Here is a 15,874-nt window from a genome sequence, read left to right as displayed (position 1 = left end):
TGCCAAGGGCAACCCTGTTTATATGTACAGTCTGGGGGAGGAGAGGCTGGAGAGCAGACCATAGAAAAGGATCTGGGGGTTCTGATGGAGAGCAAGTTGAGTAGGAGTCAAGTGCGCCTTGGCAGCCGAAAGGGCTAACCATACCTTGGGGTGCACCAAACAGGCATGGCTAGCTGGTCAAAGGAAGGGATTGTCCTGCTCTGCTCTGTGCTGGTGCAGTCTCACCTTGAGCACTGTGTGCAGTTTTGGGTGCCACAACGTAAGAAGGACATAAAACTGTTTGAAAGTCCGCAAAGAAGGACCACAAAGATGGAAAAGGGTCTGGAGGGGAAGACGTGTGAGGAGTGCCTGAGGGCCCTGGGTTTGTTCAGCCCTGAGCAGAGCAGGCTGAGGGGAGGCCTCATGGCGGCCTGCAGCTCCCTCACAGGGAACGGAGGGGCAGGCGCTGAGCTCTGCTCTCTGGGGACAGTGACAGGACCTGAGGGAACAGCATGGAGCTGGGACAGGGGAGGGTCAGGCTGGGGGTTAGGGAAAGGTTCTGCACCCAGAGGGTGGTCGGGCACTGGGACAGGCTCCCCAGGGACGTGGTCAAAGCACCGAGGCTGCTGGAGTTCAAGAAGTGTTTGGTCAACACTCTCAGACAAAGGGTATGATTTTTGGGTGGCCCTTTATGGAGCCAGGAGGTGGAGTTGGAGATCCTTGTGGGTCCCTTCCAACACAGGATGTTCTATGAATATATGAATTTATTGCTTCTGTACTTGTGCCACCTGCAGGCCAAAAGAAAACCCATTTGATCTCCACTGACAGTTCAGTTAACAGCTTCCTGGATCGTTTCCCTGAGCAGCTGGGTGCTCCTCACCTTCCTCTTGTGTGGTTTTGCACTCTGTTCTCAGCCCTGGGACGATGTCCTGGAAGGAAATACACATAAGTCCACCCCCTTGCTTCATCCAGCGCCTGGACCACCTCGTGTTGACTGTTAAGAGCATTGAGGACACTGTCACCTTCTACTCCAAAGTCCTGGGCATGGAAGTGGTGACTTTCAAGGTAACTTGGGGGAAAGGCCGAGGGGAGCTAAAGTAGTAGTCCTGAGCCAGTGGCTGGTTCCTGTGGATCTGACGGTATCTCTGGGGTTTCTCCTTGGTCTGGGGATGGTAGAGCTAACAAAGTCAGGCAGTTGCACTCACATCCCAGGGCTACAGTGAGCATCAATCTGCTCTTCAGATGGGCACAGATGGCAGGTCACTGCCCTGCATTTCCATGGGGATCAGGTCTCAGTTGCTGTATAAGTCTGAAGAAATATTGGGGGCCCACAAAGAAAAGAGGTGTCAGAACCTCCTTCCTCACCATCTTCCCACTGCCTCATCTTTGTTCCCTCCGCAGTTCCCAGAGTGTGCATTATTTTTATGGCTGTCCCACAGGCAGGATGGAGGGTGCCCAGAATTGAAAATTCTCATCTTTATGGCTTAGAAGCAGCTGCAAGTGGCCATAGGACTCTCTTGGGTCACTGCATCTCCAGGGATGTGGTGGGAATCTTGCAGCAGTCAACTCTTGCCTTGGGTTATCCCAGCAAGAGCCCAGAGTTAGCAGGACTACAGCCATGTCCCCAGGACTTTTAGGACTACACAGCTGAATGGATGCTGAAAGCTTCCAGCCCAGTAAGTCTCTTTGGTATTGATTCTTTTCTCTTTTTTTTGGTGGGGACAGGAAAATCGCAAAGCTTTACGTTTTGGCAACCAGAAGTTTAACCTGCATGAGGTTGGGAAGGAATTTGAACCCAAGGCTCGCCACCCAGTCCCCGGCTCTGCAGATATCTGCCTTATCACACAGGCACCCCTGGAGCAGCTTTTGAGTCATCTGAAGGTGAGCAAGGTGTAGAGTGTGCACAGGGCAGTGTAACCCTGGGAGGCTGTGCTTTGGGGAATGTCAGAATTTTCTCATACAATGTCGCATGCTTTTAAGGCTGGAGGGAAGAGTGCATAACGACCTGGTAAAAATCCCTTGAGCATTAAACCCCTGCTTTTATGTCTCCTCCCAGGCCTGTGGGGTGATCATTGAAGAAGGTCCTGTGGCCAGGACTGGTGCCGTGGGTCCAATAACATCCATCTACTTCCGAGACCCCGATGAGAACCTGATTGAGGTTTCTAGGTACAGCACAGACATGAGTGCAGTCAGCGGAGGGGAGCCCTAACCACAACCCGTACTCTCAGCCTGAGTCCCAGCAGGAGGTATGATGCAGAGGCCAGGATTTTGATGGTCTGTATGCAGATTCAAGCTTTCATTTTGTAAACCTATGACAAGTCTCAGCTCCCAGCTGTAAAGCTGCATGAGCCTCAAGAGCTTTCTAAAGACAGGATCAGCCCCAGCTTGCTCTGTACTCACCCCTGGATGTGAATTCTACTTCTATAAATCAATGTCAATGGAGACTTCATGGCTTTCTTGGGAGATCCATCCTGCTGAAACCTATCTCCTCTCTGGGAACTGGGAACTGGGTCTCAGCGTCTGACACACAACGTGCTTGTGAAGCTGTGGCTCTGTGCCTCATACTCAGCTCTGCATAAATACTTGAATATTTATAGGGTTTCTGTCACCGGGGATGGGAGAAAGCAGCAGTGAGGAGCAGCAAGGAGGTGGCTGTAAGGAGGGGAGGGTTTCTAAAGTCAGGGAGCTCACCTGAATTTCTGCAGGGGTGAAGGGGAAATGAGGTGCTAAGAAGACAGTGGCATCAGGCACAAAACTTCTACGTTGGCTCTCCTTGCAGCTCAACATGGTTGTCTTGGACTGTCATCCGAGTTTCCTTCTTTCTTAAATACTGCAATTATTTAAAAAGCATGAAGGAACAAAGAGGGGTTACTTGTTTTTTTTTTTTCCAGGAGAGCAGTTCCCCAGCTGGCCACACTGCGGTAGCAACGTTATCATCAAGGAAACAGTGCTGGAAGGCAGAGAGAACTCTTCTGACCTCTACAGTCAAAATCACCTCTAAAACTGAAATAATCAGTGAATTGTTTTTTTTTTTTTTAAATGTCATTTCGTGGAAAATCCATCTCCTCCATGGTGGAAGAAAAGCAAATCCCTAATAAATGCAGTGCTTCCAATGACCCAAATCTTGTGTCAGTGCTGGCAGTAGGGATGAAAGCTGCTTGTAGCTCACTTTGAACCATTTGTGGGAGTGAGTGATAAGCACTCCCCTGGGAGGAGACACCACAACTCACCACCTTTGCCCTGTACGTGCAGAACAGGAGGGGACCCTTCGGGAAGGGGACCCCTGGGAAAGGGGGAGCCCCTGGGCAGGAGCCCTGGTTCTGTGGCCGCTCTCCAGGGTGCTGACAGTCACCAAGCATCCTCGCTCCTACCAGCCCGGCCCCAGCTCCCAGCTCTACTGGCCTGGGCTTCTCCCTGCCCAGGTTCTTGTTCCAGCCCTACCCTGTTCATTTTTGGCCTGGGTTTGTCCTTACTGATTGCTTGCTCACAGGTGTCCTGCCTGGCTCGGCGCTGGAAGTGTTGTTTTACTCAGTGAGCTCGCTACTGTAAATATGTTTGGGAAGAAAGGTTTCCTGTTCTTATTTTTATTTTAAGCATCATTTATCTTGGAACAGCAGTAGAAAGAAGGACAATGGCTCTTTTCTTACTCAACTTGACAGGAGAAGTTAGGAACTTTGTTTGCACCGTATTAATTACTGGATTACTTTCATCGTCACGCAAGCTGGCCTATAGTTTCCCCGGGGCCATTTTTTCCTATGCTCTTAAAAGACCTCACTTTCCTTACCAAGGAGCTATGTCTCCTATTTTTTTAAGGACATGAAACATTCATTGTTTGAAACTGGAAATAATGAGTCAGACATTTTTCTGGGGTAGGAGACTGGAGGCGTTTTCAGGATCCTAGGCTTACAGAAGAAATACCATAAAAGAAAAAACCCTCAAGTATGCCTTCAGCTTCCAGATATTTTGGAAAAGCTGTTTCTGCTTCAGCTGATAGGCTTGTACACTACCAGCATTCCTGAAACTTCCCTCCCTTATTTTACACATTTTCTGCTGAAATGTGTCAGGATTGTGCCTAGCTGGATAGCTGAGACAGCAGGCTGAGAAAGTGGGAGCAGTTTGTAATGCTGGCAGCAACACTAGATCTTCAGGCCCTTGTACTTGTGCAAGCCTCACAAAAGCCTTGTCCCTCTCTGACCAAGGACTGACAATGATCAGTGTCAAACACCACAAGCTTGAAGTGGTCTTCTCCCTCCTAGAGGGGTGATGGCACCTAGGAGAACTGCACTCAGAGAGACCTGTGAAATTAAGTTTCTTGCAGCTCTTGCCAATGTGTGTTCTGGTGTCTACTAGCCTTGCTGAGTGTATAGTGAGCACATTTTCCCAGTGGGGATATGAATTTGGGTTTATGAAGACTGTCTCTGACTATCAGGGATAAGTTGGGATTCGCCCTTTCCCAAACAATGACCTTATAGCAAGTGTTGCTAAAGACCTTATCACAACCTGGCGATGTTGGAATGCAAGTAGGATGAATCAAGTTTAGAAGACCTTCTGGATCTCATGGACAACATGTAGCCTGAAACCCAAATCCGAATGAAATGTTCCCTCCACCTCAATCCCACACCCTACCCCACTCCAGCACCAATAGATGAAAGGTGATAATTCCCTTGTCAGCTTCTCAGCTTCAGCTCACTCTGTCCTAGCCTCTGCTGTGTTCCACTTCTAATTCAAAAGCCATGGTATTGTATGTGTTTGGATTAAAACTGGAAACCTACATGATGTAGAATTAAATCTTTATGCAGAAAATGGATTTACTTCAGTTCTTTATTTAGAAAGACTCAGTGTGACTATGCGTAGACAGTAGGAGCGAGTGGATTACAACAGGTGGGCAAACATTTTTGCTCTGACTGGGAAATTCTTTGCAGAGCCCACTACCAGCAAGCTAAAAAGGAACCAGCCCACATTCCTTGCCTGTCTAGACCCATCTCCCAGCAGAAAGCAGCCCTGAATTCTCCAACAGGTTCTGTACCCACATCATTATCACACTGGAAACAGGTCCTTTGGATAAGCAGTCACAGTATTTAATGCACAGAGGAATATTGCATAGTTCTCCTTCTTGCTATTCAGAAAGGACGCAGGGTAAGAAAGCCTTTCAGTGAGTGGTTGCTCAGGAGCACAAGTACAGATTTTGTCCCAGCCAGAAAGATGATTTAGAGATGCAGTCTCTTTATGCTTTCTCTCCTCTCAGGGGAGAGAACCAGGAATTTCCCAACATGAGTTACAGCGTGCTTGTGCCAACCGTCCAGAGGTACCCATCTCTTTGCTGACCACAGAGGTGACCTCCGGCAAGCTAGCTCTAAATAGGTGCGGGGTGACCTGCCCAAAGCCAGGAGGGATGGTGCGACACAGCCCTAGGATCACCTTGCAAGAGGTGTGGGATATAGATGTAGGACTGCTGTACAATTCCTCACCTACCAACTGCTTTTCATTCAGAAAAGACAGACAGGTTTTAAGGGTCATTGAATGATCCCTTGCACAGAGAGAATTGACAACCACTTCCCAAATGCTGCAGAAATGGAAGGCTTTTGCTGAAAAAGTAGTTAAAAAAAAAAAAAAAAAAAAAAGAATTCCTTCTGTGCCTGAGAGCTTTGCAGGCAGGGCTGCTTACAGTAACTCTGATAGATTTTTCATCTGGCCAGAAAGACTACCTAACCATGATCCAAAAAGTGCCAGGAGGAGCATTAAGAAAAGCACACATTTTGCAGTTGGATGTCCTCTTCCCAGACTCAACAATTAGGCATTCCATACAAAAATAACTTTGAGCTCAGCTTTAAAATATCTAGACTATCCCTCGTGGGAGATCAGTTTCCAGATAATACCCCAGGATTCACATAGATTCCCATGGGATTTTTTGCTATTTGTAGTGGCCTTTCAGCTACCGAGAACCAACCTAAGTCAAAACTGAATCTGTGTACTAAGTGCTCACACAGACACACCTCCTGCCTCATGGGCTCCTTTGATACTAAAGCGTCTACTTTGACTTCAAGGGGTAGGAAGTTTCCTGCCATTGGAAATGAATAGTAAAGCACCAATGAAGAAAGGAATCAGAGTTTCACTGGAATAAGTCCCTTTTCAGGAACCCATTCGCTGTTCCTTCACAGGCTGCAGGCCAGCTGGGAGCTATCTGACATACTCTCCAGGTTGTCCACCATAGTGATGATGGTTTCTACTTTTTCTTCGGGAAAAACGTGAGAGGCATTAGATCGAAACTTCTTCAGGAGTGACTCTCTGCTCAGAGGCTTCCTCCAGTGCCCATAGAAAGTGTCACATTTGCCTGTGAGGACATCCCCGCTGTGCAGGAGCAGTGCCACCTCTCCATACATCTTGTCAAAGTTGGCCACGTTATCTTCAGGGTGCTCCACCACCACTTTGTCCAGCAGCTCCCTCAGCTCCTGCCGGTGGATGCTGCTCTCCGTGAAGGAGCTGAGGCCCACTTCGCCATCCAGCAGGGCTGTGCAGGCATTGAACTGGAAGGAGTGCCTGGCCTGGTGCTCGGAGCTGGGGAAAGGCCGGTTGATGTACTTGGACACTGGGATCTTCAGCACAATGGTGCGGATCAAAGAGGGAGAGAAGGACCCTGCGTAGTTGATGAAGAGGTTCCGGACAGACAAGGCAGCATCCACCACCCAGTGCATCCCCAGGTGGGCCGGGAAGCGCTTGAAAGCAATATCCTGCTTCTCCAAGAGGAACTCGTGATGGTCACCCGGTGTGGACAGTGGCTTGGGATGGTAGACGCTATAGAAAGCGCTGAACCCAGAGCACCCAGGGATGTCATCCAGAATGACAGGGTTCGCCTCCATCCCTCGGGCAGCCAGCAGTGCTGCTTCAAAGCCCAGGCGGGTGGCATTCCCGATGTGCAGCGGCTTGGCCTGGGTGGCGGCGTTGGCCATGGGCGCCCCTGCGAGCGAGGCGGCGATGCCCAAGGCATGGGCACACTGCGTCATGCTGAGGGAGAGCAGCTTTGCCGTGGCTGCAGCACTGCCCATGGTACCGACCACTGAAGGAGGGTGGAACCTGAGGGGGAAAGTGCAGGTATGAGCGTGAAACAGCCACGTCGGCCAGCAGGAATCCCTCATGGCTCTGTTGTGGATGGGATTCACCTGACTCAACATTTAGCCATTTAGCCAAACCAAACATCTGTTTGAAACTTCATTGGAGACCACGTAGTGAGGCCAGCATCTTTGGAAAACTCTTTTTAATTTTCTCTAAGAGTAGGTGGCATGGCTTGTGTCTGTACAGCTGAACTTTCACCCTGTCTTTCACCCTTCCGGACAAAGAAGGTGGCCTCATGTACCATGCCTTAGGGCAACAGATCCTGGTTGATGTCTCTTGGACCACAATGGAGTCTCAGTCATGATGATGAGGGTTTGGCACCGTGGCCCTGAGCCTGCAGAGCTGTGCGAGCTACCAAGAGGGGATAAGTTGTACGCTTATGCTTGTTTTTCTAACTGAAATTGCTGTAGCATCCTCTAGCCCTGGTCACTCACACCAGCCTACTAGGGAAAAAAAAAAAAAAAAAAAAAAAAAGATAAAAAAAATAATAATAATAAAAAAGGAGATTTACCTTTTGGGAATGTTGTGAGCCTCAGTGGAGAAATGCATGAGCCTCCCTTGCACTTCCAGACCCACGTTAAATGCCAGGAGGAAATCCAGCCCATTGGGTTTGGTGCTCGGAGGTAGCATCTGGGAAGCAGCCAGGAGAGCCGGCAGGACAGCCCCAGATGGGTGAGTAGCAGGGTGCCAGGTGTCATCAAAGTCCATGGAGTGAGTCTGCCAGGGAAATGGAGATAAGGGTTTTCTGGTGTAGGGGGCTAGGAGCCAATGGGGTCCTTGCTACTAGTGCTGAGGTTACATCTGTAACAACATCCACCCAGTCATCCAGAGGTCCCCACGGTGCTTGGTTGGTCCCCTCTAAAAGCAGTGTGCAAGACTGCAGAGCAACCCAAGACTTCTTGGCCCCCATAGCCCCTCTCAGGCACCAGACTGTTTCCTGCAATACTAATTAGTGTTTTAAAGGCACCACAAAGCAGAGCTTCTCCTGGAAGAGCCTGCCTTACCGCAACACCGTTGGTGAACGCGGCCAGCGTCGGGGAGAGCTTCATGCCTGGCCTGCCATAGACGGAGCTCACGGCAACTGAAGAGTACAGCTCCTGCAAAAAGGGAGATTCAGGAGAGGACCCTGAGTGAAGGAGTGATTGTATGATGCCCCACTGCAAGGAAAAAGTCCTACATCATCCATGAAATAAAGCCTTGCTTGTGGTGATGGGGTCACCGTAGGGACCACAAACACCCAAGGGAATAGGACTGTTCCTACCCGGCAGTACTGCAGAGCAATATCGAACACGGGCGTTGTGCTGCCCATGAGGCCGACCCCAATGCTGTCGAGGATCATCCTCTTGCTTCTGTAACGGACAGTCTTGGTCAAGTGCTCGGGCCGAACTGCGTGGATGAAGGAGGCAAAGCTGCTGGTCACGGTCTCCTCGGGAGCACTCCTGGCCACCACTGCAGAACCAAGAGAGAGGGGGAGTGGGTGAGAAGTGGGCTGACAGCTCACAGCCCTTCACCCTCTGTCCCCACTGGGTTTACTGAAGGGAGAAGACAACTGGAGACCACAGGAAGCATGTCCCTTGGGTCACAGAGCCTCATACAGCCCTAGGGAGCTGATGGGTTGTGATTCACAGACAGCGGAGAGGTGCTGCTGGGGAGGGGATTGGCATCTCCTCCCTCATCAGCAGCACAGGGAGCTCAAGTCAAGCAGATCAGTGTGACTTCTGTCCTTCTCCATGGGTTTCCAAAGGTCCAGGGTGCATCCTGGCTCCTACAGCCTTCATGTGCTGTAACGACTGCTCTGGGTCACTCCTCTAGTGGTTTCAAGGGGGTTCAAGAGAAGCAGGGCTCAGCTACGTCCCCCCTCTTGGGTTTCAAGAAACCATTTTTTGGGGATGTCAACGCAAACTATGTCCCCATATCTGGAGAAGGAGCAGAGCAAGTACCCTGCCTCATTACCAGTGGAGCCCTGTTGGGAGTGTATCAACCAAAACTCAAACTAAGCTTAACCCCAATTACATTCTATAGCTTCCATTGCTTTTAGCAAGCAGCATTAGACCCAAAGCCTGGATTTATCTGTAAGTTATCTCTAAATTTATCCCTGTGAGGTGTCTGGGCTCAGGCAGTAAAGCTCTTAAGCCCTATGCACTCAGAAAGATACTAGTGATTAAAAGCAAAAAGGCCTTTGTGTGTTCTTACACCATTCAGCTCAGCACATCAGAGGCTTCAGCCTGTGCTTCAGAAGGGGAATAGACCAGAAGATCACCTGAGCTTGGTGTCTGAAGGGAAGTTTTTTTCCTGTCTCTGAAAACACCTTTTTAGTAGACAAGAAGCAACACGTCACGCTTCCCAAGGAAAAGTCAGTGTTTGTATTTATGTAAGGTAGAGCTGGGCAGATAACACAGACTATTGGCACTTTTGTATTTGGAAGTCATGATTTCCAAATCTTTGGAGGTGTTTAAATTCCATGGAAAATATCCAATTTGGGACAATTTATATTTCAGTGACAAATCGCTTTTGTTTTGATGAATTTATAATTCATAGAATTATAGTCATTAGGATCCACTATAGTTTATAATATCATTTTGAGAGCTCACATGAGATGAGAAAAACCAGAAAATTCAATATATCTAGTATTTGCATGATTTCCCATGTATGTGTATGTGTATGGTGGTGGGGTAGACATACACATGCATACAAACAAGAGACAGCACTAATGCCCAAACGAAAGCAATCACACAAAAAAGTAAAGATGAATGAAACAAGAAAATAAAAATACTTTCTTCCAACATCTTAGAGGAAACCTCATCAAAATCAACAGGCACTTATGACACTATATTTTTTTAAACAGAAAATATCCCAATCAAACAAAATGACCGTTCCCTAATTTCACTAGGATGCATTCATTCGTAAATGTCATGCCCACTGACTCACAGTTTGCTTGAAAATCTGTTTGGACTCACCTAGAGCCTAGGAGTCTGAAATCCACTTGTAAACACAGCTGAGAATGTCATCATTGCTGTGACTCACAGAAATAAAATCCACCCCTTGCAGCGGCTCTGCGAAATGGATCGCTATAGGAATCTGTACCACTCAGCAGTTTGGAAACCCTTCTGCTGCCAAAATCGGTGCCCTCCCTGTGTACGTGGAGAGCATCTCCTGTAGACCGCAAATGGAAGCACCAACGCCCTCAAGTAGGGGGAATGTGAGGTCCAACTAGGTTGGAGAGGCTGTAGGAAAATCTGCCTGAATCACACTGCACCCATAAAATGTTCATTGCTTCCTTCCCATCATCAATTACTCTTTGTCACTTCAGTAATCAGCAATATTTTTTTAACCCTTCAATTACAGACGCTTGATGACAGCCGTGTTTTTATCCTGCTATGACAGCTGTGCTGCAGAATTTTATTAAAAAAACAAACAAACAAACAACAACAACAAAAAAAAACAACAGTCTAATAAACCTGTTTAAGAGCAATTGGATTTGCATGGATTATTATTATTTCTGTTGTTCCAAGTGTTCATTAAAAACCACAAATTGCTCTTACTGCATTAAGAACACATTTAAAAAGGAGTTAATAGACACAATTTATAACAGACCAAGTGGGTGCACTGCACAGTTGTGCTTGATTTGTCTGAAGTGGGAAGCTGAGGTTGTGCAGCTGTGAGACACAGAGAGTTATCAGTGAAACACTTCAAGCAATGTAAATAGCAAGATTAGATGTGAGAAAGTAAGGAGAGAAGAGTTAAGAATCTAAGCAATGAGAGCTACAATTCAAATATCTGCAATTTATGGTCAAAGTGTAAGAATTTGGAAAGTCTGGTTCTCAATCAGTTAAAGACGGTTTTAGCACGGGGCTAGTAAGCAACATTTTTACCACTTTTTCCACCCAGGGCAGTAATTATCGTAACAAGACCCCTAAGCACAACTTCCAAGAATTTGAGAAGTCTAGCTCAGTATGCTTAACCCAGCTACTTAAAAAAAAAAAAAAAAAAAAGAAAAAAATAAGTAATGACACAATTATTTTGAGATGCTCTTGAAAAGAAAAACAAAAAAGGATAGGGAATGCTGTTCTGCAGAGATACAAACCGTGAGCAGCAGTTTTATGCACTTGCCGGGAGCTTGCCAAGATCTTCTGGGATTTCTAGAGCAAAGACAGAGAAAGACCATTTGTCACCTAAGCTGCTTGAACTTTTTCAGAGCTGTTTTACTGGTTGTGCCTCTAACATGGCATTGGAAGACACTCACAGATCAAACGAGCGGATAAAGCTGACTTTCAGAGCCTACATATTTAAAGGAGAAAAAAAAATAAAAATTTTCCAAAGCTCGGTCCAGCAGGGGTGCCAAGAACAGCCAGGGAAATAAAACAGTGCAGTGGAAGGGGCAGCACAGACTTCTCAGATCTACCATGAAATCTTCCTACAGCCGTGAGACAGACCAGCTCCAGGTGGACAGGAGGAGGAAGACCCACGCAGCACATCCCAACAACAACAACCCCCCCGCGGCATGGGGTGAAACACCCTTGGGATGCGTAAAAGGACCAGGCGTGGAAGAAAGGGGTTAGTAACTGTCATTAAAGTGTCTGCGAAAACCATCCGGTTTTGTTGATGTCGGGGCAGGTTCCCGTTTAATGTCACGACAGTTTTGACCGCTTAGAGGAACCACCCGGAAAGTGACACGACCTCCTTAAAGTGAGAAAGGAAAGACGAGAGATGGATAGGTTTTGTACACGAGATAGTATTTACCTGCAAAGTTAAGTAGACCATTCTGCTGGCTGCTCCCACTGCTTAATGCCCAGCTCTGCACTGCTCTATTCGAGGGATGGGAGAGGTGTCTGTCTGAAAGGTGCCTTGCTGTCAGGGTTTATATATGCTTCTGAAAGGCAATTTGCTTTTTGTTTTTTTTTTTTTTGCAACTGAATTTCAAGTGTGATGACATCAGCCTCTGGGGACCGAGAGGGTGGGGGGAATAGATGAGGAGGGGTGGTTTTTCTGTGCTGAGCAGAAGGGAAACCCCTCTGGTTTCAGGAAATAAAAAAGGGAAAAAAAAAAAAAAAAAAGATTTAGGACAATAACTGACAAAGTTCAAGGAAACTCCTGTCTCCAAAATGCCACAGGTGCCAATGTGTGAAGCAACTGGCTGCAGGCTCCTCCTCCAGAGGAGGACTATAAAACTGGTACTTACCAGGAAATGAGAGGGACAAGAGCATCCTCCCATTGAGCTGAAGTGTCACCAAACCAGGTAATCCAAGCTACAAAGGGAGAAGCATGGCATTGGTGTTTCTCTTTGATGCTTTTTTTTTTTTTTTTTTTTTTTTTTTTTTTAGTACATTCACTGTTTTAGCATTTGGCTGAATATTTTCATAATTCTCCTTCTTGTAAATAGCCAGCTCTGTGATGTTGCCTGCCATGTGCTGCTGGTTCACGGAGATGTTAGTGCAGACATGAAATCTGGGCTGGAGCTTCCAGGAGACGTCGGGACCTTCTGTCCCCAAATGGATCTTTGGACTCTGGGGAAATGCCATGGCTTCTTGCTTTGTCCAGTAGTGCATCTCTGGCATATTCTGTACAGAATATCAGCTTGCATTGAAAGCCAGCTTGAATTGTTTTACTAAATACTAGCCAGACCCATGGTCACTGTGAACGTAGCAATGCGTCCCAGGCAACTTTGTGCTATTTTCACCAGATGAGAGGCAGGGCTGTGATATTTATTCCAGCTGTGTAGTGGTGTTGTGCACTTTTAATCTTGCTGTGTGCTTGTCCAAAAGGCATTGCGTTCCATTCTTTTAACATGCTTATCTTGAGAGACACAGTGTTTTCTCAGAGCTATGTAAACACTGGTTATCACTAATAAGGTAGAGTGGAAAACCAATCGCTAAGAGCCACTGGGGAATAAGTGTCTGAAAATTTAATGTTGTGGTATTTTTATATATATATCCAATGGCATGCTAAGCCTTGCTCCAGCCTCCCCTGGGGATAATGTCCATGCAACAGTGTATTCCCATTAATATTAGCCAAGGTTAACAAGCACGGGCAGTGGATGTTGGTGCTATGTGGTTGCCCGCAGTGATGACTGCAAAGCCCAGCTATAGTGACAAGGTTGGGAAGGGGACTTGGAGGGGAATGGCTTTTTCTGGGGGCAGAAAAGGGGAATTACTGTGGGCAAGGCAGCATGCAGAGGACAAGGTGCTCAGAGGCTGCAGCCACGTGGGAAAGGCTCGGAGGCCATGCTGAGGGCAGAAGAGACAGGGCTGAGGGAGGACCTCGGCAGCCACTTCTGCAAACCCCAGGCTGGAGCACATCCGGGGAAAGTGGGAAAAGGAGAGGAGACGGAGGAGGGTGGGTGGCTGTGGCTTTGCCCTCGCTGCCCAAGGGATCACCTGGGGCTGCCCCATCCGTTCAGCAAAGCCAGCTCTCCAAATGGGCTGGCAGTGCCCCATCCATCCTCGCGGTTTCCTGGACAGTGGCTGTGCTGGCTGGTGCCCCATGTGTACAAAGAGCCCACACACGGTAGAAAGGGACTTCCCATTTTCTCCTTTGCCTCCACATCACCCTGCATTGCCCACGCCACCTCTACCACTTGAGCTACACTGCAGGAATCCTGGTGGAGGACAGCCAAGGAAAGGCTTGGTGGGTACTCCCTCCTAGCTGTGCTGCTCCAAGCAGGAAGCAGAGGTGTTTTGCTACCCGTTTGCTGTAGTGCACGTGGAGAAGCAGGTCCTTACAAAGTGCTGGGGGCAGCAGCTGCACAAAACAGTGATGGCACTGATGGGTGACTTCATCCTAGGGACGAGCAAGGCTTGGGCATACTTAGAACAGAAAACACCTCTGAATGTTTCCTCGTTTCTCCAGGTCTTGGTGCAACCTGTTCCTGGTGCTGTTACCACCGAGACTAATTATTCGGTGTGTTGCTATGTTGCTTGAAGCAGGGGAGGAGGTGATGGACTTTGCCTTGCAGCTGCTGAGCACATGTCTGTGTCCCCAGTGCGTGGGGTGGCTGTGTGCAGAACAGGTCTGCAGCTTTTGCCAGCCCAAAAACCTTTCCTCCCAAGGGAAGCTCCTTCATCGTCCTCCTTTTCCATGTCTTGATCTAAATCCTTTCTTCCCTTCCCTTTATACTTCTGTATCCTGTGTATGCTGGCATTTTTGGGTACTTCTCAGGTGTCCTATAAAGGAAGGTACTGCAAGCAGAGGGAAACAGCCCTATTGACTTTTCCTCTCCACCCTTTCCCAAACCAAGTTATCACAGGCTCTAAAACCTCTACTGTGGTTAATCCTGCAGTTACTGCAAACCAAGTGAGTGTCAGCAAGTAGAAAATCACTCCTGAGAGCTGAGCAGCCACCCAGCCAGCCCATCTTCCTCCAGAAAACCCATCTCATCCTACCCCAGAGACCAACTCAAAACAAGGGCTTGTAGCAGCATGCCTAGAAAGTCACCGTCTGAGCTACTTCAGAGCAAAACATCTGGAGGAACTTAATATTGTGGCCCTCCTCCAAGTACAACCATTTAATCCAAACTGTTTGCATCTGAATGTCATAAAAATCAGTGACAACAGCATAGACTGCACAGGTGTGCTGCTCAGCTGTTTCTAAGGGTGCATCATGTATGAGGGTCTCCTTCAGGTCAGTAATTCATACAGGAGTTTGCTGTTAAAGGAGAGTGTTCCTCCTGCAATGCTGTGGCTTGGTGCAGCCTTCTGAACTGAAAAATCCAGCCTTTAGCACAAGTAAATAATTGAATGAACTAGTTGTTCCCCAGATGTGTGACATATTACCTTTCCAAATTATTTCATGCGAGTTTAATTTGTTGAATCAGTTCAGAGCTGTTAGGCGTCAATGCAGACTGTTTATTCTTCATTGCTTCTTGTCAAAATTGCAACCTTTAAAATAAAAAAAGAGAGAACCTTTTTTTTTTTTTTTTTTTTTTTTTTTAACAGATCAGAAGAATTCAGAGGCCACTGACCTCTTTGCAAATCAGTATCTGCAAAATAGTGTATATCTGCCCAGGAATACTGTGTGTTTAAGAGTAGACACTGGGATTTAGGTTCATTAATATTCACAAAGCTATTCCTCCTTTGGGTGGTGCAGAGTCTACTTCTTCACTCCCCTTCACTTCCCATATCAACATTAGCTCTGCTTTCCTTTCTTTCCAAAAGGCTTTTTGGAATGTCTGAGCACAGAATACATCACCTTCTCCCTTTCCAGCTCTTTTAGGTCACTAAATGTTCTAAAAATACCAAAATAGCAGGAACATTGCTGTTTTATTTTCATTTTTGTTTCCTAACAAAAACCTCCAGAGAGCAAGCTCCAGCTCACGGTACCCAGGAGTGCAAAGGAATGGAAATGTGGGGGCTGCTTACAAATAGACGAGTTAATGGTAGAAATATGAAGGGTTTGAAAATAGACTATTTAGTCACTGGGGTTTCAAGAAAGGGATGGAGCTGGAAAATTCCATCTGGAAGGGAGACTGTGTATGTGTGTGCAGTGCCTGCCTGTTTGTCTGTAACAGTGGATAAGAAATGTCCTGGACTGGCTCAAAAATACCTTGTGGGTTTCATCTGAATGTTTGTTCATTTGTGTTAGGCTATTCATTCCTCTCCATCTCCAGCAGCCCAGAGAAGAGGAGGCAGGAACCATTACCACCACCTGCAGCGCTTTGGGGCACCTAAACATGTTTTTGCCAGAAATCTTTGTAGCCTAAATAGGTTGTGTGTGTTTTTTCTGGATAGGCCTCCGGAAAGTAGGCACCTAAAGTTCTGCTTTGAATGGAGCCTTTGTCCAGGGTGATGAG

General features: G+C 47.3%; 1 protein-coding gene and 1 pseudogene across 2 annotated transcripts; one reads left to right on the top strand and one right to left on the bottom strand.

The window, feature by feature from the left end:
• Positions 1 to 903: 903 nt before the first annotated feature.
• On the top strand, positions 904 to 2,189 carry GLOD5 (glyoxalase domain containing 5; the record flags this gene model as incomplete). Its single annotated transcript, XM_082771142.1, has 3 exons — positions 904 to 1,044; positions 1,705 to 1,860; positions 2,036 to 2,189. 3 exons carry the CDS (start codon positions 904 to 906, stop codon positions 2,186 to 2,188), a joined length of 450 nt encoding a protein of 149 aa, XP_082627268.1. The 3' UTR covers position 2,189.
• A 3,942-nt stretch (positions 2,190 to 6,131) lies between these two features.
• On the bottom strand, positions 6,132 to 12,635 carry LOC309883218 (cis-aconitate decarboxylase-like; annotated as a pseudogene). Its single transcript has 7 exons — positions 12,414 to 12,635; positions 11,174 to 11,228; positions 10,047 to 10,242; positions 8,351 to 8,538; positions 8,094 to 8,186; positions 7,601 to 7,806; positions 6,132 to 7,050 (listed from the first exon to the last, which is right to left on the bottom strand). The product of its transcript is annotated as a cis-aconitate decarboxylase-like (transcript).
• Positions 12,636 to 15,874: the final 3,239 nt, after the last annotated feature.

This window comes from Aythya marila, assembly GCF_965140915.1.
Source record: "Aythya marila genome assembly, chromosome: 13".
Lineage (NCBI taxonomy): Eukaryota > Metazoa > Chordata > Aves > Anseriformes > Anatidae > Aythya > Aythya marila.
Note: the sequence above shows the minus strand (reverse complement) of the source record. Positions and strands in the feature narration are given on the sequence as shown.